The 24,383-nt window shown below is 39.1% G+C and overlaps 1 protein-coding gene across 5 annotated transcripts in view; it reads left to right on the top strand.

Moving 5' to 3' along the window:
- The window catches only part of MUSK (muscle associated receptor tyrosine kinase), a 90,675-nt gene extending 71,606 nt beyond the window's left edge, over positions 1–19,069 (top strand). For 2 of the 5 annotated variants that reach the window (XM_047099534.1, XM_047099552.1), the window contains 6 exons: positions 3,956–4,219; positions 7,387–7,562; positions 14,242–14,443; positions 15,193–15,384; positions 17,090–17,238; positions 18,387–19,069. In XM_047099534.1, coding sequence (XP_046955490.1) covers positions 3,956–4,219; positions 7,387–7,562; positions 14,242–14,443; positions 15,193–15,384; positions 17,090–17,238; positions 18,387–19,069 — 1,666 coding nt within the window. Of the gene's footprint in view, positions 1–3,955; positions 4,220–7,386; positions 7,563–8,228; positions 8,253–14,241; positions 14,444–15,192; positions 15,385–17,089; positions 17,239–18,386 lie in introns of all 5 variants that reach the window. The other 3 variants (XM_047099559.1, XM_047099565.1, XM_047099541.1) reach the window with 2 other exon arrangements.
- The last annotated feature ends 5,314 nt before the right edge of the window (positions 19,070–24,383 follow it).

Here is a 24,383-nt window from a genome sequence, read left to right on the forward strand (position 1 = left end):
GGTGAGTGACGCAGGTGTGAAAGCGTGGTGTGACCTGTGACCCTCTGCTGCTGCGTCAGCAGGAGCATCTGCCTCTGGCCCTTGGCTGACCTCAGGTATGAAACCAGACAAGCAAAACCGCTGATAAGGAGGAAACGCTGCCCCAGAGGAGAGCTCTCAGCCGTGCCCCGCCCAGGGAGGGTGGAGAAATGTGCGAGAGTTTCCACTGGAGGAGAGGGGCCGCCTTAACCCAAACTAGCCTCAGCTGGCCCTCTGGAGGTGCCCCCGGGGCAAAGTAATGTGTGTTCAAAGGGAGAAGAGGTCTCCTTCGTAGAAACTGCAAGATCACATCTAAAAGTGCTCTATCCATTCCTTGATTTCTCTTCCTGTTGCTTCATTGTTGGTGAACAGGTAAGGGCATTAAGGAAGCTACTCCTGAAATCATTGCTGCACTATATGCTAATTTGGATGCAAATTTTAAAAAGTAAAATAAAAAAAAAAATGCCCTACTGGATGTGATTCCTCTCTGTTAAAGCGGAGAGAAATAAGAGTAAAAGGTGTAGTGAGGCTCCTTTAAGTGTTCAGTTTGACCAAGCAGAGTTGTGTGTTTTAAGTTAAAGGAGGGACCTGAGATCATATATCCATCGCTGTCTCTGAAAAGAAAAAACTTTACAGAAAGGGAGGTCAGCCAGGTTTCATTTGTCAAGAGGCAAGAGAGGGACTGGCTCCACGTGCAACGTGAACCAGCATTTTTGGAGCTTGTCCGGCAGACCATTCCAAAATAACCAGCATTCTGTGAACAGATCCCTGTGACCTCTGCCCCACTGTTCGTAGGACAGACAGGACCCGCTGCTTTCGGGGTTGCTCCATTTGTAGTCCCCAGAGCTGTGAGCAGGGAAACACAACTTCAGTTGAACAGGGAGGGGTCTCGTCATTTGCAAAAGAGAGCGGAAGATACCCGTGGAGATTTTTTGCATTCATCTTGTCCCCCAGTTTTTGCCGTGAGCTCCTGTTAAAACGTTTAAGTGATAGGATTAGGAGGATGAGGAACAATGGCCCCACGTGCCTCCGGCTCTTGCCTCTAAAATTTGATCACCACAAAAAACTACAGGTTTATGAGTCTGCAAAAGAGAGAGGAAAAAGAAAAGTTGTTTAAACTCTGAAACTCTGGGCAGTCTCTGTATACGTGTATGTGTATATATCATTATACATAACATATATGTTTTGGTCCTGTATATCCTTGACCTTGTACAGCTAATCCTAGCATAGATGTATTTCCAAAGCTAAGTCTTTAATGCCCCTAGGAACATCACAGAGGCACAGATAATTAGTAAGAACCATATATGTTGTATTGTATGGTTTTTTTCCCAGCAGGCAAAGGGTTTTCACAGGTTAGTTCTCTGCAAGCTGGTAGAAAGAACCAAAATGACAACCAAGATCTCATTTCTATTCGATACGTATTCTGCTGTTTTTTCTTTTTTCTTTCACATTATGTAACTAATAAATAAATGAGGACTCAATACTATCAGGCCCACTGAGGTTGTTTCAAAGATTTTTCTTGGCTTTTATTAAGACAGCCAGCAGAAATACACACAAAGAGATTGCTTATTAATTGCCAGTAATCCTCATTTCTGAGGCTATTTTTATTAATTTTTCTTTTGTATACCTTTTCTGTTTGCTTGGTTTTTTTGCTTATATAGTTAAAGGAAAAAGCATGATTTTTTTAATTCAAAAACTACCTATGGAAAAATAAAGAGAGTCATTCAATGGTTAATACGTGATGGCAGAACCTGGATGAATAATGCTCAGCCAAGAAACACTAGGGGAAATATCTAACTTTTACATGACATGGTTTTTGTTTTAAATGAAAAGAATCCCGCCTGCTTTTATCTATCCCCCAAGGTATTATACCAAGGTATTATATTAATATGTGAGACCATTTGGTAAACCAGTTTGAAGTATTTCTGGGTATTAGGTATTATTCTTCAGTTTCTTAGAGCCCAGCATCCTTGCTTCTCTTGAACTTTCTTAGTGTTACCATAGGCCAAGTTTCCTTGGGTGTTAGCTCAACCTTATCTGGCCCAAGTTTTCATGAGAGTTTTCTGTTTTCTTATTCAAGGCCTTCATTTAAAAATATTTTTTAGGGGCGCCTGGGTGGCTCAGTAGGTTAAGCAGCCGACTTCGGCTCAGGTCATGATCTCGCGTCCGTGAGTTCGAGCCCTGCGTCGGGCTCTGTGCTGACAGCTCAGAGCCTGGAGCCTGTTTCAGATTCTGTGTCTCCCTCTCTCTGACCCTCCCCCGTTCATGCTCTGTCTCTGTCTCAAAAATAAATAAACGTTAAAAAAAATTTTTTTTAAATAAATAAAAATAAAAATATTTTTTAAATAATTAGTTATTTTTGAGAGAGGGAAACAAAGTGTGAGTGGGGGAAGGGCAGAGAGACAGAGAGAGGCAGACACAGAATCTGAAACAGGCTCCAGGCTCTGAGCTGTCAGCACAGAGCTGAATGTGGGGCTTGAACTCAGGAGTGGGGAGATCATGACCTGAGATGAGGTCAGATGCTCAATCAACTGAGTCATCTAGGCACCCCAGGCCTTCACTTTTAAAATGAACTACGAACTAGAAGTAATGCAATAAAATCATGCTGGCTAATTAGTAAAAGGCTAGTATGAATTAGAGAAAGATTCTATATTATAAAACATTATTTCAAAGTATAATATTTCTTGAGAGTTCACTGTTTTACCTGAATGAGCTGTATACCATTTAATAGATTTTCTTTAAACACTAGTCAATGATGGTTTTGTTTGAATTCAAATGGGGTCTCTTCACAATTTAAAAAATTTCCCACAAATTCCAACTTAATTTTCTTAAAATCCTTTATATAAAGATAATGAAATGTGAAGTTCCAACAGTTGTACAAATCTAAATGAGAATACAACTTAGTTTTTTGTCATTGTTAACAATATAGATCTGATGGAAAGCCTAAGAACATGTTGAGACCGTCACAGTGTCTATATATAATAAGTGCTCAATAAATATGTGACAGGGGAGTATAGGAGTTATTATCTTAATTCCCAGCATTCCGCTAGAGGGCAGTGGATGAGTGCAGAGAGTACCAGCAGTATTTTTCCATTCTGCCTATTATTCTCCTCAGTTGTTACAGCAGATAAGCTTTTAACATTATTTTTGTGCTAGCTCTATAGAATTTAGATTTTTTCTTCATATATTACCCATTAACACACAATCTGAGTTCCAAATAATTCCTTACATCACTCAACAAATTAGAACCTTGGGGCTCTGGGTGATCAGATGACTCTCCCCAAATCATGTAAAGAGAAAATAGCAAAGCTAAAGATGCTACTTAGCTGCTTTGAAAGCCATATCCAAGCTTCCTCCTCCCTATGTGGCTTTCTTTTTCTTCTTTAATGAAATGCTGGGAAGATGTCTGAGTGAGAGGATCTGAGGATAGAAGGTGTTGCAAAGATGCATGTGTTCCACAAAATTCAGGTATTTAATAATCATAACACATAAACCTATGTTCAAAAACCTGGCTCACCACAATTATTATGCTTAATCATTTGTTAATCATCACAATGAATATGTTTTTAAGATGTCTTTTACTCGCTTAAATCAGCTCCATTTGTAAGAAGCATATGAGGTGGCTTACCTAAGAGTAGTTAAGTTCTATTTATAGTGTAAATAATAAAAACACCCAAATCGATTCAGTCCTTGATAGTTCTCAAAGCTGTCCACATCCATTTTCACATACAATCTTATAATAGCCCTCTGGAGTAGCTGGAGGTGATATAATTACAGCTGGAAATGAAAACAGTATTCAGACAGAACATTTCAGCCAATTTGCTAGTACAATCTTCTCCTATTTCTGTGATGCAGAGGTGGAAATCAAAAAAAAAAAAATGGACTGAAGGCTAAGAAACACCATGTGATTGGGTACATTGTTCATTTCTTCTTTCAGTAAATTACAGAAAGATAACAAAGGCTACTGCGCCCAGTACAGAGGGGAGGTATGTAATGCTGTCCTGGCCAGAGACGCTCTTGTTTTCTTCAACAACTCCTATGCACACCCTGAGGAGGCCCAAGAATTACTGGTTCACACGGCCTGGAATGAACTGAAAGCAGTGAGCCCATTTTGCCGGCCAGCTGCTGAGGCTTTGCTGTGTAACCACATCTTCCAAGAATGCAACCCTGGAGCAGTACCTACTCCTACACCCATTTGCAGGTAAAATAAAAGAAGAAAGAAATGGGAAAATTCTTTTGATTGCAAACAGGAAGAGTTTTCAAAAGAAGTTGTCATGTGCCACAATAAAGGCAAAAGGTGGCTTTTGCCCAAAATAGAAGGTAATTAATTGGACAGAATTCCTACCATCTAACTCCCTGATAACCTCCTATAATACAAGGACTCTAAGCTTCTAGAAAATGTCATAAAAGGTACAATATTCTCTTATACTTGCTATTTTTCATATTGTTGTCATATTCATAAATATCCCTACTTTCTATGAAATAAATATATACAACCTGAACAAACATGGACCTCATGAGTAAGCTAAGATAGCGAAGAAAAAATGTCCGTTTCAAATGTTTCAGCATTATTTGCCAATGAATAGGAGATCTTGGTGAGCATTTCAGAATATTATTTTATATCATATGTATATTATTTTAAAATACATTCCACCCAATGCTCTTACTGAAGTACTAACACCCTTTCTCACGGTGGGGGGGGGGGTTGTAATAAATAGTTATTTCTTCAAAACCCCCATACTCTTTAAACATGGAAATTCATAAATCCATATTTGATAGAATTATCTTTGCCTTTATTTACTTCTTATGGAGAAAAGATAGGAAGCAATCTGGCTTTTGAGCCAAATAGAATACTATTTTCAAACACTATTTGTACTTCTTTCTAGATACATGTGACCTTGGCTAACCAGTTTCCTCATCTGTAAAAGAGAGAGGATTAAAAGATCAGTTGAACCCATGGTATATGTTAGAAATGGACATTGTTTGCTTTTGAAGAAAACACATGAAAACTACCACCTCTGTTTTGATAAAACCAGGCCATTATTTTTAGCTTTTACATATGATTGCATCATCATATATCCAACTACCTGGTAGAGATCTCTGTTATTTATCCCTCATGCTCACTGTCATTTATATTATAGAAAATCTTTCTGTTTCTTAAGTTCTCAATTTCGATTCATCTCTTGTTCAGCTAGAGTAGATGATTTTTAGAAGATTACATGCAAACATTTTTCACCATAATGTTGTGATCGTGTGTGTGTGTGTGTGTGTGTGTGTGTGTGTGTATTTCTCACTGACTATTTATTTAGGTCTTATGTTACATTCAGTTTTCCTCAAAATCTTGTGCACTCTAATTGTTTTTTGGCTGTGTTGTAATGAAGAACATATAGGGCAATCCTGAATTTTGTTCCTTTGTAGGGAATATTTGGCAAATGGTAGGAGGATTCTTTTTTAATCTTTGAGATTCACAATATTTGTCAAATTCATCTGGGAGTAATTCTTTTTTCATTATTTTCTTTCCTATAATTAATACAAAAATAACAGATAATGTACCTTAATTATCAGGTTTACCTCCTTCTTGTCCTAACAATGTTTTCTTTTAGTATATCTTTGAGTATTTTCCATTTTTTCTGTGCTCTAGTTTTCTTATTGGGAAACATTATCCAAACTCTGGGTTTCTTCCTGGCTCTTCCGTCTCAGCTGTCTCCTCATACATCATTTTCACTGTTCATGCATTCTGTCTGCATTCAGTTTGGACTTGTAAAGTTTTCCTCTGTTACTTGTTCAATGTCTTACAGTGACATTTCTTTTCTGATTTTAATGACAATTTTACTTTTGGTGTTGATTTCACTTCTTTGTGGTCTTTATTTTCTTCAGTTACTACTATGTTCAAGTTAACTTAGTTTTCAGTTTATTTTCCATTTCATCCTGATTTTTTTCCTTGCAAAAGACTCTTCTATAGAGGTCATCTTTAATATATGGCAATGGAAGCAAAACAAAACAAACAAACCTTTCTCTAATGTGTTCTTCCGATTAGAATAAAAAATAGCTTTCCAGGGTATTTGCTTCCTCCACATGATGTGGGCTGTGGAATTTCTTTCACCTGCCCCCTATTGATTTTTGCACAGTTTAACTGCTGTATGAATGCAGAAAGTTGTGTTTGTGTGATCCCGGGGGGGGGGGGGGGGGCAAGGCATAAGCAGAAGCAAGCTAAGTAATTCTCCTCTGGTTTTTCAGGCTCTCCTCTGGTTTTCAGAGGCTTGAAAGCCTCACTGCTCTCCCTTCCACTGCGGACACATCAAGAATTCAAAATCCTATTGTTGTTCTCATGACTCCTATTGTACCCTATCACAGTCATCTGCAAAGCCCTTTCATTCCACACATGTTCAGTTGGCCCTTACTGACAGGTGGTTGCCCAGAAAAGTGGCAGTGTAGGCATGACTATTTTAAAAAGACACCATTATGACACAGATATGTATATGCACACACATACATACACAACCACAAATTCCTTCCTCGCTGAATGAACAACATTGCTATTATCTCTAATTTCTTTAATTATCTCTAATTTCCTTTTATTTTTAATCCAAAATGTCTTCCTTTGGAGTTAACCAGGTTTCTCCTATGTAGTCTTATCCTATTTTTTATAAGATAAGCTTGAATAAGTATTGATGCACAAAATTATAATTAGTATAGCTAGTCTTTCTTCATTCTCTTCACTTACAATAAAACACATGAATGAACATAACATTTCATATTCAAGTAGACATTACCCTGACTTTCTCAGATGGAAGCATATGTGGAAATGGGATAGGGGGCGGCTTCTCCAAGGCCAGGGTGGATAGGACCCATATGCCCTCCTGTAACCTGCCAGGAAGGTGATGTCTTCCGTTCTGATGGGCAAAGCATTCAGACAGGCCAACTGTGCCCCTCAGTCCCTGCCCATTAGCCCTGAGATTACAGGAGAATCTCTCAGGCTAGACACTGATTGACAATGACCTATGACTTTTATTATGTGTATTTTTTAAACTCAATGCACCTTGTTTCTGTGCCTTTATATTTATTTTACTATGAATATGAGGGAATGCATATCAGGGATTCCTTTTGAGCTTAAAAATTCTTTTCCCCCTCAGTAGTGTTAGCTACATTATGAAAACCAAACAAGACAGCATTTCGTCTCAGGGATATACACTATATTTCATAAAGTCTCACATTATTTACAATAAAGGATTCTTTAAAAAATGCTTTTGCAAGAGCAGACAATGTACTGTGATGATATTTTTGAAAATACAGAATCTAGGCTCTGCCACAAATTTGGCTTTAACATGCTATGACTCATCAAGTTTTGTTCTCCCTAAAATATTTTAGAGAATACTGCCTGGCAGTAAAGGAGCTCTTCTGTGCAAAAGAATGGCTGGCAATGGAAGAGAAGACTCACAGAGGACTCTACAGATCTGGGATGCACCTGCTCCCCGTGCCAGAATGCACCAAACTCCCCAGCATGCACTGGGACCCCACGGCCTGCACCAGACTGCCATATTTAGGTAACAGAGTTCTCTCGATACTTTAGAGGTTACAACAAATTTACTATTTTGAAGAAACTAAGTTGTGAGCTTAAATCTCCTAATATTTCTAAGCATTTCTAACTTATTTTTTGAGTTCTGCCCTTTTTAGAGACCTAATCACAGAATCCTACTGTCCACCCTAATTGCACAGGTCAGCATAAGAGTTTACTCCATTTGGTTCAAAAAGAAATTAAAGAGCACTTTTAACTGCTGCTTAAGATCTTATTTCATAAGGGGATCTTATGAAAGCTTGTAACGGTTTTTGGAATGTGCAGAGAATGGCTAAGAAACCTCATATTATGTCAGATGAGTGGAATAAAAGAATAAAGTCCTCCTTCTTAGCCAACGAAGCAGATTTCTAAGCATGCAAAAATAAGCCACATGGTTGAAAGTGCTGATCTCACAAAACAAAGCTGAATCGCTGCATGTTGTTTAATGAACTTCGTTTGTAAAGAGCTACGTTGTTAGCCCTAACAGCTGGTTTAATTTCAATGACACAATCCTTTCTCATTCGAATGCAAAGCATGTTGACCAGTTGTATGCTGAAAAGCTGAAAGAGAACTTGCATTTCTTAGCACTCTCTCACAGAATATGTGAGATATCTGGATGCTCATTTAAAACAAATTTTTATCCTTTCCCCCTCAGATTATAAAAAAGAAAACTTAACAAGTAAGTAATTTTGTTTGTGCCCTTGAACCCTTATGTGTATGTAATTGGATTCGTGCATGCGTATTTACACTCCTACTACATGATGTCCAGAACAGGATGTACGTCCCTTCTCAAAGGCTGTTTTCCTCTGCTTACTGGGGTAAAACATGAAGGAAGATCATCAGAGATCTCAGCTTACAGCTTCTAATTAGGCCATGAAGAGCAGCATATTTAATGAATGATACAAATGAGATCCCCTACCCCAAGGTTATAACTTGCTTTATCCTTTCAATGGCCACAAAATAAGCAACTGAAAATGCCACCTTCTGATTTTGCATTCTTGATTTTTATACCATCTAATTATTTACAGATGAAAACAAGTATTTATTTCTTCATTGAGCCGATTCACGATCTTCATTTGTGACAAGAGATCTTTCCTTTGGAAGATATGTTTTTTAAGACATCTGATTTCCAGTATGAAGTTTACAGGGTCAAATCAAATGTTTGGGTTTTTTTTTTTAATGTTTAATTATTTTTCAGAGAGAGAAGAGAGAGAGAGAGAGAGACAGAGCACAGGCAGAGAGAGAGAGAGGGAGACACAGACTCGGAGGCAGGCTCCAGGCTCTAAACTGTCAGCATAGAGCCTGATGCGGGGCTTGAACCCATGAACTGTGAGATCATTACCTGAGCCGAAGTCGGACACTTAACCGAGTCACCCAGGAGCCCCCAAATCAAATGGTTTTAAAAGTGGATGCCTCCAAATCCCTAGGAAGGAACTCAAGATGGTTGCTTGCAAAGAGAGGCCTAGACACGAAGTTGAATCAGGTGATGCTTTAACCCTACCAGAATGCAGAAATCTTCAGAATGAAATTGGAAGAGTTTTTCATTTCAATTAACTTCCTCTGATTTGAGCTTTCTAGGGCTTCAATCATACTCATTTCCTATGAGGTATATTCTGGGCCTAATTGCCTCTGCACCTGGCAAAGTGCCAGGCCTTGATTTTACCAGCTTCCTTCAAGAACTAAGACTTAAAAGTATAAAAAGAAAGAATGCTACTGGTCCCACTTGAATCACTCCGCATTAATAAACAAGAGCGGTATGGAAACCCTATAAATCTATTATTCTGCAAGCCTGTCAAATTGTTATTTCCAAATTGAAGGAATGAAAAAGAAATGCTTCAATCCTTTGTCATATAAGTAGCTAAAGCCTACTTTGACTGGACTTTTAATTGGCAATGGTGGTCTTTGTTACCCTTTGTTTACTCATTCATCCATTCAAGCACTCACTGGGGGTTTACCATGTGGAAGGTGCCGACCTTCAGTCCTAGATCAGACAGGGACACACACAGAAAGCATCCATGTTTCTGCCTTGTATACCGATTATAAAAATTGTTAGCTACAACTAGCTAACAATAAACCAATTTCCTACTCTTAACCTATTTTTATGAAATCTTTGGTACATGTCAGAAAATGAACTCCAAATGTCATAAATGGATCATTTCACCTGACCATGTCATGGAGAATTGTCTAAAAGTATGCTCCCTGGTTAAATGCAATTATTACTGAAGAAACCGGCTTGAGCTTCTCAGGCAGGTTGCTAGCTAAGCAAAGAAGTCATCCTTATTCAGTCGAATATTATAAAGCCCTCAAATATTTCTTGAAGTTTCTTGATTTCTGAGTAAACTCTATAAAGGATATTGCCAGTTCACTTAGAAGGGTGACAGAAGATTTTTTTTTTTTGCTTGAACACACACAGTAAGATTTCAGTAGTTTTCATTTGTATAACTTCTTCTGCTGAAGTGAAATACCTTTTTGAGCTGGCGATGTCTTTGTACTATTTACTTTGTCTGCTGAGCAGACATCTCACTATTCCTGAGTTCCACAAGGCTGCACATACTTCGTGTGTTTCCTCAGATGGCTTTGTGGGTGACAGAGTCTCTGTTTCCTTGCAATGTTCAGATTAGCTTGCTTTCACCTGCATAGTTAAAAGTTAAATGAGCTGGACATAGCCTTGAGTGACATTTCTTTTTCTCTCAGGAATCTGTAGATGTGATTTCACTCTTTTCCAGCTTCTAGGTTTGGAAATGACTGGTCGTCTGGTATGAGTCTGCTTACTTTTTCCTATAAGCAATGTGTTTCTGTTTTGAAAGCAGCTTCGAGGATTTTCTCTTTATCCTTGTTATCCGCATAGTGGAAATCCTATGTAATGGGGCGTCACGGAACACCTCTTTCCAACTCTGCATTCAGGACCTTCTTTGTCTTGGTAGCTTGAAATCGGCCATGGAGGTCAGGCTGCAGGCAGGTAATATTTCTAAAGCAAAAGGCTGATCACGCTACTCCACTGTTTAAAACCCTCTGATGATTCTCTCCATTTACTGCCGGGCCAAGTCCAAATTACCTACCTGGGCATGCAAGGCCTTTTATGACCCAGACCTGGTATCTACAGCCTTACCTAGACACATTCCCCCAACTCAACAATGAAACTTTCAGATGCATTTTTAGGGAAGCATGCCGACTCCTTGGTTTGGACCCTGATACATGCCACTCCTTCTTTGTGGAACACTACCTCCCTACTTGCCCCCTGCCCCCCCCCCCACTCCACCCACACACACATACCTTCGACGGCTTGTTCCCTTTTTATTCAACTTAAACACTTACTCCAGAAAACCTCCCTAGTTTGCCTAGACCTAGAATTGAGCTGTCCCAGGCCGTTCACAAGCTTATCAGTTTTACAACATTTTATTATAATTACATTTTATTAGAATTATCGGTTTACAAATTATTTCCTAGCTAAATACCTTAACACAAAGACTTGTCTTGTCCACCATAGTACTCTTGAGACCCAATGTCAATACTAACTTAATGACTACCTTAATGTATGGATGAATGAGTGAATAAAAACTCCCCTGATGTTCAAAGGAAAAGGGTGGAGGTAAAATTGATGACAGAAGACAAAGATAAAAAGATGCTGGAGATCTGGATTGATAATTTAGATTCAAAGAGATAATCGATGTCCCTCTAGGGAAGGCCACAGCAAACAGATCAGAGGCAATAAACAAGGAATAACAAAACTAGCCAGAAAGGAAGATATAATTAAATCCATAAAGCAAAATTATTGTTCAAACAATGCCAATTTTTGCATTTTGAAAATAAATCTTACTAAGTCCTCATGGATCACTCTCTTAATATGTGTGATTTTTTTTTTTTTTTTTTTTTTTTTTTGAGAAAAAGAAAGAGACGGAGACAGAGTGAGAACAGGGGAGGGGCAGAGAGAGAGACACACACACACAGAATCCAAAACAGGCTCCAGGCTCTGAGCTGTCAGCACAGAGCCTGATGTGGGGCTCAAAACCACAAAACGCGAGATCATGACCTGAGCTGGAGTCAGGCGCCTAGCCCACTGAGCCACCCAGACGCCCCAATATGTGTGATATCTTTGATAAAAAAAATTATCCTTATATTTACTAATGAGATTATACTACCAATTTTACAAATTACATTGCATTCCTTTCCATGTTAAATAAGTATGAACTGCCCTATAAAATCCAGATACAAAAATAGTCACCTCTTCCTGCCTTTCAATGATTACTCCTACTTTATTATTAGCAGGAAGTCTAGCTTTCCCCTCCCCACCCATCTTGATTTTTTAAAAAACCTTCATATGACTCAGTCCAAAGAAAGTCAGATCGGCTTTCAAGCCAATCATAAAGGAACCCAGGAAGGCTAAGTCCACTGTTGTTGTGACACCTGATGAGAAATGCTGTCATTGCTCCGAAATGCACTGCTGTGCTGTCCCTCCAGTTCCAGTCCTGTGCTGATGTTCTTCCTGTCACAGAAGGGACCAAACTTGGTCTCCATGGGCTTTAAAACCATTTGCCAGCTACTGGTGCTCAGGCTGTAATAACTGTGTCCACTGCTACACTAAGTGCTACATGGACACCCCTTGTAATCTGCTTTTGCAAGTGTCCTATTTCAAACGGCTTTAGGCATCTGCTGCAATAAAAGTTTTCTTTTGATTTTGTGATATGTTATATTAATATATGTCTGTATATCAAACATATAATTCTTTTGCTATATTGTAGCCACTTTCTAACATTTCGTTTAGGATTGTTTAAATCTATGTTCCTTAATCTAGGAACGCACTTTTCTTTGGTGCTAATGTTGCCAGGATGTGATATTAGTATTATAATAACTTTCTAAAATAATTTCATAGATTTTTCTCTTACTGTAACATTTTATAAAATCTGGGAATTTTATTTCTTCTGAGACCAAAAGAATGTCTCCATAATTCTATAAAGACTTTTAAATGTCCTGGTTATGACTATCTTCAGATTTTCTGATTTTTCCAATTTGGCAATGTGGTCCTATCATTTTTCTAAAGATTTAAAATATGTTATTGCATAATTACATTCTACTATCATAACTCCTTTACCGTTCCTAATTTCATGTTTATGCTTTTATCTTTTAAAAATTAAAATCCTACTTACCAGACTACTTTAATAAAGATAAGACCAAACCTTGACCTATTTTTAAATTCTAGCATTTGTGGTATGTGTATTCTAACTTATTAATTACTGCTTGTACCTGGCTGTTACTTTATCATCTATTTTTGTTTTCTGTAGTTTTTGTTTCTTTTCCAAAGTCTTGAGTTAAACGTCTAGTTCATTCACTTTCATCCTTTTTATCTAATGGAAAGAGACAACACCGAGTTTACCATTGAGGACGGCTTTGGCCAAAGCTCACATCCTCTATCAGCAAACTATTTTCTAATCTGTCACTGTGGCTACTTTCTGTGTAGGGTACAAAGGATATTGTTTGCTATTAGAACATTCTTGTCAATATTATTAAAATACCCTGTATCTGTGTTTTTGTCTTTACCAGTCAATTAAAAGAATATAAATTTTTTTTTTTTAATTTTTTTTTCCAACGTTTATTTATTTTTGGGACAGAGAGAGACAGAGCATGAATGGGGGAGGGGCAGAGAGAGAGGGAGACACAGAATCAGAAACAGGCTCCAGGCTCCGAGCCATCAGCCCAGAGCCTGACGCGGGGCTCGAACTCACGGACCGCGAGATCGTGACCTGGCTGAAGTCGGACGCTTAACCGACTGCGCCACCCAGGCGCCCCAAAAGAATATAAATTAATAAAGTTGTTTTCACAGATACACAGTGGACTTTGTACTCTACAGAGTGATATGAACATGGCATCTGTCGGTTTCCAGGGAAATGCAGATTTTACCTTGTTTTCATACTGCATTGACTTTTTTAAAAAAATTTTAAATATTTATTTACTTTTGAGAGCAAGAGTGTGTGAGCAGGGGAGGGGCAGAGAGAGAGGGAGACACAGAATCTGAAGCAGGCTTCAGCCCTGAACTGTCAGCACAGAGCCCGACGTGGGGCTTGAACCCACGAACCATGAGATCATGAACTGAGCTGAAGTCGGATGCTTAACCGATGGAGCCACCCAGACGCCTCTGCACTGACCTTTTTAATAGGAGTTTGACAGCTCAATTTTTAGATGAACTAACTTCTCATTTGTGTCTAATATTTCCACTCTTCATCTCCTATTATTTTTGTTTTGTTTGTAAATCAACAGCAAATGTGTATAAAAGCTCAACTTTAGACAGTCCTGTCCTCAAATATAATTTCATGAAATTATTTTATTTAATAACCTAACAATTTCCATAACTGTTGTCAGGTCATAAAAAACATGATGCAGTGTGAACAGCACTAACCCAGGATCTGCATTTGTCTTGGAAAAAAACAGTTTCTTTCTCTGGGACTCATCTTTAAAATTCTGTGATTCTGCAAGTTGGATTTACTTGGACCTCTGGGTTATTACACTTGGACTTTAGAAATATATAACCAGGGATGACCTGATCTATAAAAACATATCCTTAAAATTAAATTTGGCTTACTAAACTTGCTTGAGTTTAGCGAAGATTCCTTGACTACAAACATTGCTTCTTAAAAGTTTAAGAATGAATGAAAAAAATTATTGTTCACTTACAGCATTCCCACCAATGACGTCCTCAAAGCCAAGTGTGGACATTCCAAATCTGCCTTCCTCTTCTTCTTCCTCCTTGTCCGTCTCACCTGCATACTCCATGACTGTAATAATCTCCATCATGTCCAGCTTTGCAATATTTGTGCTTCTTACTGTAACTACTCTTTATTGCTGCCGGAGACGAAAACAATGGAAAAATAAGAAAAGGTGAGATTCTAATTGAAGCTAATCACATGTAGTAATATATTAAAACCTATAAACTTAACATGGGAATTGGGGATGGGAAGAGGGATCTATATAACACGGCCAGTCTCTTTAGGACGTCTAATGCCTTGCTTTAAGATCAAGCACCCCACCATGATCTTTAAAAATATCAATACCTTTTGGGGCGCCTGGGTGGCGCAGTCGGTTAAGAGTCCGACTTCAGCCAGGTCACGATCTCGCGGTCCGTGAGTTCGAGCCCCGCGTCGGGCTCTGGGCTGATGGCTCAGAGCCTGGAGCCTGTTTCCGATTCTGTGTCTCCCTCTCTCTCTGCCCCTCCCCCGTTCATGCTCTGTCTCTCTCTGTCCCAAAAATAAATAAACGTTGAAAAAAAAAATTAAAAATAAATAAATAAATAAATAAAAATATCAATACCTTTTTGCAAAGGATCACATGTCCTAATGTTAACTTTTCACAGTAGAGAGAATCTAAACAATAATTTGGAAGAATATGGCTACTCCAGCTCAGCCCCATTGCTATGCCAACTGGATAGTGACAAAATTCCCACGAAAATGTGCTTTTTGACTCCAGACCAAACGAAATATTTCTTGCTCTAAAACTGAAGGATCTTCAGTTGCCTTAGTATAATTTGTTTTGTTTCCTCCTAGCATCCTCTCTCTTTAAAACCCGAGCCTGAGTACAAAGATCTCACCTGACCCTGAGCTCATTATCAATCTTGCCTGTCTTACCTGCAGAGAGTCAGCAGCGGTAACCCTCACTACTCTTCCCTCTGAGCTCTTACTAGACAGACTTCATCCCAACCCCATGTACCAGAGGATGCCACTCCTGCTGAATCCCAAACTGCTGAGCCTGGAGTACCCAAGGAATAACATTGAATATGTGAGAGATATTGGCGAAGGAGCATTTGGAAGGGTCTTTCAAGCAAGGTAAAGTTACCCATGTGAAAAATCTTTCCACCGAATTGTACCTGAAAGGCTATGAGACCGCTCCTTTGATGCCTACGCTGAATGTATGATACCTATTATCAAATAATTCTTCACATCATTAACCTCATCTCATGGAGTACTTACACTCTGAATCTTAATAATTTTTTCTCTCTGCTGGAAAATAGGGCTGGGCAGAAGGAGAGAACCTTCATTTATGCTGTATTCAAATTATAAGCAATTAGCGAAGTTTAATTATATTCCCTTTTCAGAAATAATTTTATCACACATTTTAATCATAATTTCTTGCCTTGTTTTTAGTAAATAATTCTAAAATTTACTTCTCTTCCATTTTCTATTGCTATATTCTTCACTTCACCTAAAATTTACTTTGAACTAGTGTTTCCATGTAGGAATTCAGACTCTTGAGGCACCTGGGTGGCTCAGTCAGTTAAACGTCTGACTTCAGCTCAGGTCAAGATCTTATGGTTCTTGAGTTCTAGCCCCGCATCAGGCTCTGTGCTGACAGCTCAGAGCCTGGAGCCTGCTTCAGATTCTGCATCTCCCTCTCCTTCTGCCTGTCCCCCATTCGCATTCTGTCTCTCTCTCAAAAATAAGTAAGCACTAAAAAAAATTTAAAAAAGAAGAATTCAGAGTCTGATACGTGTAGATATTAAATGGATGTCCATGGAGTCATATGATATTTGTCTTTCTCTGACTAATTTTGCTTGACCTCACTCATATGAGGACTTTAAGAGACAAAACAGAGAACATAAGGGAAGGGAAACAAAAATAACATAAAACTAGGGAGGGTGACAAAACATAAGAGATTCTTAAATATGAAGAACAGAGGGTTACTGGAGGGGTCGTGGGAGGGGGGGATGGGCTAAATGGGTAAGGGGCATTTAGGAATCTACTCCTGAAATCACTGTTGCACTATATGCTAACTCATTTGGATGTAAATTAAAAAAAAATAAAATTTAAAAAATAAATAAATAGATATCCATGGAATGGCAAAAATAGAAAAAGGAAAAAATAATGCAAACACGCCAGAACATAATGAGCTCAAGGAAGCAGTACATATGAGGGTCAATGCTAGCCCATTTACTGCCTTTCTGTGAACTGGAAGGAAATACCCTTTATGCATGGATGTGGCTCAAGACACACAACTGGGCCAGAGAATGTGGACTTGGTTTTAATCACTAATTGTCATTCTGTCCTGGTGTTCTTGGGCAGGACACAACCTCAACTCCACTCATAGTAGCCCTGGTATGGAGGTTACATAATTAATGAAAACCTCACACAAATACGTACTGGGAACCAAAAATATGCAAGGCGCCATTTGAGGCTTTAAAGGGATATAAAGAATAAGCCATGGTCCCTGCCTTCCAGGAATTTCGAGTCTGGCCAGACATTAAGGGTTTAGGATGGTAATGACAATCTCATTGGATCTGTGTACTTTAGAATTCCTGAAATGTACAAATAATGCATTTTTCAAACTTAATCTGTGTTGAAAATAGTCCCAGTGATTTTTATTAATTGGAGTCAAGGAGTTTTAAGTACGATCTACTGTTGGCATCTTACTCTGATTCTGTGGCTCTGGGAAAGGCTGCAAAAGTGGAGGGAATGTATATGAATGTGGGTAGAGTAATGTGGGTAGATGGTGTTCCCGATCTTCGATTTCTTTCTAAACAAATGTATCTCTCAGGGCTCCGGGCTTACTTCCCTATGAACCTTTCACAATGGTGGCAGTGAAGATGCTCAAAGAAGAAGCCTCAGCAGACATGCAAGCTGACTTTCAGAGGGAGGCAGCCCTCATGGCAGAATTTGATAATCCTAACATTGTGAAACTCTTAGGTATGACTATAGAAATGAAGAAATGCATTGCATCCCCCAAACAGAAGCTTCCCAAGTTTTCCTCTTTTACCCCTACATTTGTGCTTTTTTCCTTCACTTCTTTGTCGGAGAGCCATCCCTGTTCCTTCCCATATATTTTCTGCACCAAGGAGTGGAACGTTACGTTAAATAACCTCAGTTCAAAACATCGCTTTTTTTTTAATTACTCAGAGAAGTATGTTGTCATTTAATTTTCTCTCTAGAATGTATAAATATACTGATTGCTAAATCCCTGGAATTAAAAACCAGGCCCAATATAAATAAGCCAAGATAATAGCATTCATTATTTCTCTTCCTTTTTGAACAGAGACTTCTAATTTTTGCCTGAAAAAAAGAATAATAGGTTTAATAATCTATTTTTACAGTGATGTGAAATTGTGCCCAAATGATCTAATATTTCAAGGTGTCCTATTTCCCTCTCAAATACAGCAAGAATTTAAGTTTTGCACATGTCCTCCTGGCACTAACCCTGAGACTCCATTTATGTTAACATTTTTTTTTTCTTTCTAGAATGAACATCCTAAAAGCTAAGTTTTGAAAAATTTTACTGAGCACTTTACCTAAGATTTTGGATTGTGTTATCCTTTCCAAATCTCATACATCTTCTTTACCATCCTTCCCCATAGAAAGTGCGGGAAGAGTAAGTAGCTTACATGCTCAAAGCAAGCGCCATTTGTTAAGTTCACTCGGCAAACAAGTACCAAGTACTTGCTGTGCCGCACACGTGGTAGGTGTGTGGGATTTTAAAAAAAAAGAATAAGACATGACTTCTGCTTTCAGAGCGCTAAAACGTTGGAGGAGAAACCTCAAACAAATGGACGATTGTCACGGGACGGTAGGTCCTCCGCTAAAGGCTGATAGAAGGCAAATCTGGTAACAGGCAGTGTCTGCAGTGGAGGCACTTAGGAGTGATGGATAAGCTGAATCTTAAAAGGTAAATAGGCAGACGTTGACACCCAAACAAATGGGGTCAGGGTTCGAGTGCCATGCTGTCCACAGAATACCGGGGCCCCTATTTTCTAATGTGGCCACCAAGTGCTTTGGGAGCCCTCTTTCCCCCGTGTCACTTGAGACACCCACCCTAACGAGGGCCGTGATTTCGGTTGCAGGTGTGTGCGCCGTCGGGAAGCCCATGTGCCTGCTCTTTGAATACATGGCCTACGGCGACCTCAACGAGTTCCTCCGCAGCATGTCCCCGCACCCCGTGTGCAGCCTCAGTCACAGCGACCTGTCCGGGAGGGCCCAGGCCGCCAGCCCGGCCCCGCCACCGCTCTCCTGCGCGGAGCAGCTGTGCATCGCCAGGCAGGTGGCCGCCGGCATGGCTTACCTCTCGGAGCGCAAGTTCGTGCACCGGGACCTGGCCACCAGGAACTGCCTGGTGGGCGAGAACATGGTGGTGAAAATCGCCGACTTCGGCCTCTCCAGGAACATCTACTCGGCGGACTACTACAAAGCTAACGAGAACGACGCCATCCCCATCCGCTGGATGCCCCCCGAGTCCATCTTCTACAACCGCTACACCACCGAGTCGGACGTGTGGGCCTACGGCGTGGTCCTGTGGGAGATCTTCTCCTACGGCCTGCAGCCCTACTACGGCATGGCCCACGAGGAGGTCATCTACTACGTGCGCGACGGCCACATCCTGTCCCGGCCGGAGGACTGCCCCCTGGAGCTGTACAACCTGATGCGCCTGTGCTGGAGCAAGCTGCCCGCCGACAGACCCAGCTTCCCCAGCATTCACCGAATTCTGCAGCGGATGTGCGAGAGAGCGGAGGGGACGGTGGGCGTCTGAGCGCGGGGACGCTACGGGGGACGCACCGCAGGCCTGGCTCAGACTCTGGGAGCTGCAGGAATCCGAGCCGCTTCTCCCACCTGGACGACAGCACGGCGGACGGATACGCGCGAGTACAGGGGCAGCTAGCACCACGCGCGAGTAGCGGGGAGGTCAGTTTCTCACCAAGAGCGAAGTGCAGAGCTCATCCCGTAGACCACTCCGACTCGGAAAGGCTGACTAGGACATGGTTTACGGGGAAGCAGAGCATCCTCTTCAGTTCCTGACTCGCCTGGCAGCAGAGTGAGACTCTGCTGGATTAAATTTTAATATGAAATGTGATACAGAGCTTCATTTTCAATAGAGTTTACTCCTGTCCATATGAAAGTAGTATATCTTTCTGTAAAACACTTAGGTAAAATACAGAACACTAGGAAGAAAAAACCATTCTTTGTCTCCCACCCAAAGATGACGGGTGCTGGTTGTTTTTGTTTTGTTTTTTTAATTGAATTTCTTTCTTGCATTTGTGCATAATTTTATATTTGTTTGTGTTCTCGAGAGTTGTGGTTATACTTTACAGATAGAGGGCTTCTAAGGAATAAAATGATAAATCGGTAAGGCCATATCCCCACTGTGATTTTTAATTTCCTTTTCTGTCTTTATGCTTCTTCTCCTTTGGAAGTTTTTCCTTTGTGGGCACTTGTCCTAAATTTCATCTGCTTATTTTATTCCTACAGTTTTTCTGAAATACGTTTTTGTATTTATCTTTTTCTTTGAAAATTTTCTCTGTATCTTTGCTTTCATTTTATTTCTTTCACTTTGCAGGGCTTTATGTCCTGTTTTGGTTATTTATTTTTTTTCTTTTCATCTCATATATACAATGAATACCCAGGCAGAAATAATAACTTTTAAACTAACACCGTAGACTAATGTGTATATAACTTTTGCAAAGTAATACTATTTTCCTCTGTACTTGCTTCTGAAGCTACACATTTCAAATTCGTCATCCACTAATGTATTGCCACAGTCTATTAAATCTCCTATGGTTTAGGAGATTTCTCAAGATGGTCTTATGGCTCTAAGTTATTTCAAACTTGATGTTTTTGTGCACTTTGATATTTTTTTCTTTCTAGAAAACAATTCCACAGGCAATAGCATTAATATAGTGTTGGTTACCAACTTTTTTGTAGGACTATTAACCCTGTCTTGTTACATTTTATGATTGTTTAAGAAATAAAAACCCTCTCGAATTCAGATCCCTGATGCACAGATTTTTGAGAGGACCCCCCCCCCCCCCATGATATATGTTTTTCTAAGGTCAACATGAATAAAATGAATTCATTTCTGAAATGATGTGAACCCAAATACTCCTGGAAAGCAAATAAACAGGGAAGAGAAAATTACAATCTACTGTAGACCAACTTGCTTTAATTCAAACTAATTGGTAGTTAGGGCAATGAATTTTTAAAAGGAAATTTTCAGCTGTCTGCTGGAAGAATCCAACTGAAATCAAATTTTCTTTCATGCAACAACTTGTCTTTGCTGGAAAACCTGCCATTTCTTGTTCATAGTCCCTCCATGCAATCTAGACAAAAGCATCAGAAATTACCCTGGATTTTACCCACTCCTTCCTCCCTGATATTCTATCAATTTTACTTTTTAAAACCCTCCTTCCTGCTCATGTACCTTTCCTTCCAGCCCATCTGACTATCACAGATTCTATCACAACCTTCCTTCCATTTCCGGCCCAAGCAGATTCCATTGCTATGACAGCGTGAGGACATGCTTATTCACGATTCTGATTCATATAACAGAGAAGTCAGAGCTCAGGACTGAGACCTAGAGAGGTGCTTTAGATAAAAGTCATGATTGTAAGTCCAAAATTGAGACAGTCATCCAAAGGGCTGGCTGAAGAATAAGGTTGCGGCCCGAGTCCATAACAAAAGGCCAAGCGGCCAACAAAGCAGAAAAGCTGGAGAGGCCCAGCATCCAGTGTGGATCTTTTGTGTGGATATCCATGGCATACTTTAAATGGTTCACACGTGCGTGTCATATATGTTGTGCAAGCTTCAAAGAAGTCCTCACATTTCCTCAGCTGAGAAAGTTTTATTATATCATTTTTTTCATTTATTTTTGAGAGAAAGGCAGAGAGCCTGAGCAGAGGAGGGGCAGAGAGAGAGGGAGACACGGAATCCAAAGCAGGCTCCAGGCCCCGAGCTGCCAGCACAGAGCCCATCGCGGGGCTCGAAGTCACGAGCCGTGAGATCATGACCTGAGCCCACGTCCGACGCTTAACCGACGGAGCCACCCAGGCGCCCCTGAGAAAGTTTCATTGTAAAAGAAAGACATGGAAGCCAAGCCAATCAGAAAAGCTACCCCAAAGAAAATCAGAGTCAGGACAGGAACTCCGAGTACCCAGCGTATGGCTCGTGCTGCAGGCATCCCGTCTCAGAACCGGGTGTCTACAGCTCTGGTTCTGTTGTTCACCACTTCGAGCTATTCTCTGTTTCCCTCCCTGCCGCTGAATAACTGCCCTTAACTTTCCTGACTCTTCTTCGCGGCCTCTACAGCCTCATGGATTCTCTGTGTGTTTTGGGGGGCTCTGGTATTCAAGATCCCAAAGCAAACAAAGCGCAGAGATATAGGGAAATACAGTGAGAGAATGAGTGAGTTACTAAGCAAGCAAGCATTAGGGAAACCGATTTCTTAAATACTTGCAGTAACTGAAAAATCAGCAAAAATCCCATTATAATAATGGTAGTAATAAAAATACCATCAGCTAGTACTTAATGAATGCTTACCATGTATATTCAAAGGTCTCTAAGTATAGTAACTTTAATAGCACACTATCCCTGTGATGTCCGTACTATCATTATGCCCATTTTTATGTGAGTACACAGGCAAAGCGAGATTATGTAACTGAACCAAACACATAGAGCAACAGAGCCTGGTTTATGACCAAAAGAGGCTGAGCTCTCAACCATGACACTATGGTGCTTCAGATGAGTACAGAGGGAACAACTGAATCTTGATGACTATATGGACAGGATTTGTAATTTGTACGTAGTTTCTAAGGACACCCTATAGCCCTTATACTATTAATTGTGTCTCCAAGTCTTGAATAGCAAAAAGAGTATATTTGGGGATTGCTGACTCAGTCACAAAGTCAAATAAACGGCGTGTTTACTTTTTTGTCAGTTCTCAGTGCATTTCCAGGTTATGTTAAGGTCACTACCTTATTTCCTTAGTGCTCACCTTCAAGTTCTGTATCTTAGGAACATGGACCCGTTATTTACCAGTACTGTTTTCTTTGTTAGATACAGATCTTTCCCATTGTAAAATCACTGTATAAATTTATAAGGAGAGACAAGAGACATTCACAGTACCATTGTTATCAAGCGTCAGAACAGGCACCAACAAGCTGTGTTAAGTGGTCGAATATCAAACGTAACAAGAGTACCGGGGTAATGCATGTGGCACCAAAGGAACATATTCCCTGGTTCTGTGATGAAGCAGAAAACGAACACTTCTCTCCACTTTACAGTGTATTATAAACTGTTTGTTCCATGTCATTAGCTATTCTTCTAGAAGTCCAATTTAATTTCTGAATAAGGTTCCATGTTACGGATATTACCATAATTTAGTTAATTTATTTTTGGACATTTGAGTTTTTCTAATTTTCACTATTACAAACAATATTGTGATGATCGTCCTTATTTGCATGTGTGCGTAATTATCTCTTTATGGAAATTGTGAGAAAGGGAATGTCTGGGCCAAATGGCATGCACAACATTAAGGCTTTTGTTAGGTATTATCATATTCTCTAGAAATATTGTTCCCATCTGCATTGTACAAGAGATCTCGTAGCCCTAAAAATTTACTGTCACAGACAATTAATTCTCTTATTTTTTTTAGAAGGCTTGTCTATTTGGTGATAGAAAAAGATGATCTCCTTTTGATTTTATGCTTTAAATTACTAGTGAAGTTGAATTTTTCTTGTTCCTAGGTCACTCATAGTTTTTACTTTGGGAATCATCTATAGCCTGTTTTTCTGCTGTGTTGTTCTTTTCTCTAATTGACTTGCAAGAGTCATTTTATAAAACAAATATTGAAACGTTGTCATACTTTACACAAAAGGGAAAATATATACATGCTTTTACCTTAAAATAGCATTTACTTTTTTATTGCACAAGCAATACTTTATTGCACAAGCAATACATAATCTTTTGAAAAGAAAATAAGCAATAATATGCAATAACAACACATAGTGTAAAATAATGGGGAAAATGAAAAAACACCAACCAGTGGTAACTAACATTAACAGCATGATAAATAAAGTTCCAGCTGTTTTCAGATAAGTGTATAGGTAGGTAGGCAAATAGATAAATGATAGATAGATAGATAGAGATAGACAATCATTTTAAATGAAAACCAGATCATACTGTTATATTCTTTTGAGCTTTGTTTTTTCACTGAATGAATCATCAACATATCAAGAAGTATTCATGTGCCTCATCATTTTTGGTGGTTGAAAAATATTCCATCATACGGACCTATAATATTTAACTATTACTCTATTGTTGGACATTTATTTTTATTTTTCATTATAAATACAATATTTTGATTATTAATCTTCTTGCTAAATTTTGTAAATATCTATTTCAAGTGATTTCTTTAGATGCAACTTCTAGAAATGTAATTTCTAGAACAAAGATTATCTATACCCTTTTAATACTTTTGAATATGTTGACAAATTATCTTCCAGAATTAATTTATCAATATACACATCTTCCAACTAGATGAGAGATGAGCCTGTTTCTTTCAAATTCTCCAATACTGAGCATTTTAATACTTGCCAGTATAATAGCTTAAAATTCTATTTTGTAGCTTATGCTTATATTTCTTTAAATGAGATAAGATTGAATATATTTTTAATGTTTTGGGGACAATTGATTTACTCTGTGATTTGCCTTCTCCTTCTATTATTTTTCTATTTGGTGTATCTTTTTTCTTACTGCTTTGTAAAAAGCACTTTAAATATTAAGGAGCTAAAATTTGTCATACACATTTTAACCACTTTTATCATGTCAAAAATATATACTTCTATTTGTCTTTTACTATAAGAATTTATTAAACAGGAAAGAAGGGTGAATTTTCAGTCTTTTGAGATAATTGTGGCTTTTTCCTTCATTAATCTGTTAATAAGTAGAAATGTATGAATTGATTTCCAAATGTTGAAATATCCTTATGTTCTGGGAATAAACTCTCTTTGGATGTGTCACATTAAACTTTTAATTTACTACCAAACCTGTTTTATTAACATTTATTTGCATCC

Source organism: Lynx rufus, unplaced genomic scaffold (genome assembly GCF_022079265.1).
Source record: "Lynx rufus isolate CCGP_SWC_20201006 ecotype Redwood Valley unplaced genomic scaffold, mLynRuf1.p SCAF_10, whole genome shotgun sequence".
In the NCBI taxonomy this organism is placed as follows: Eukaryota; Metazoa; Chordata; class Mammalia; order Carnivora; family Felidae; genus Lynx; species Lynx rufus.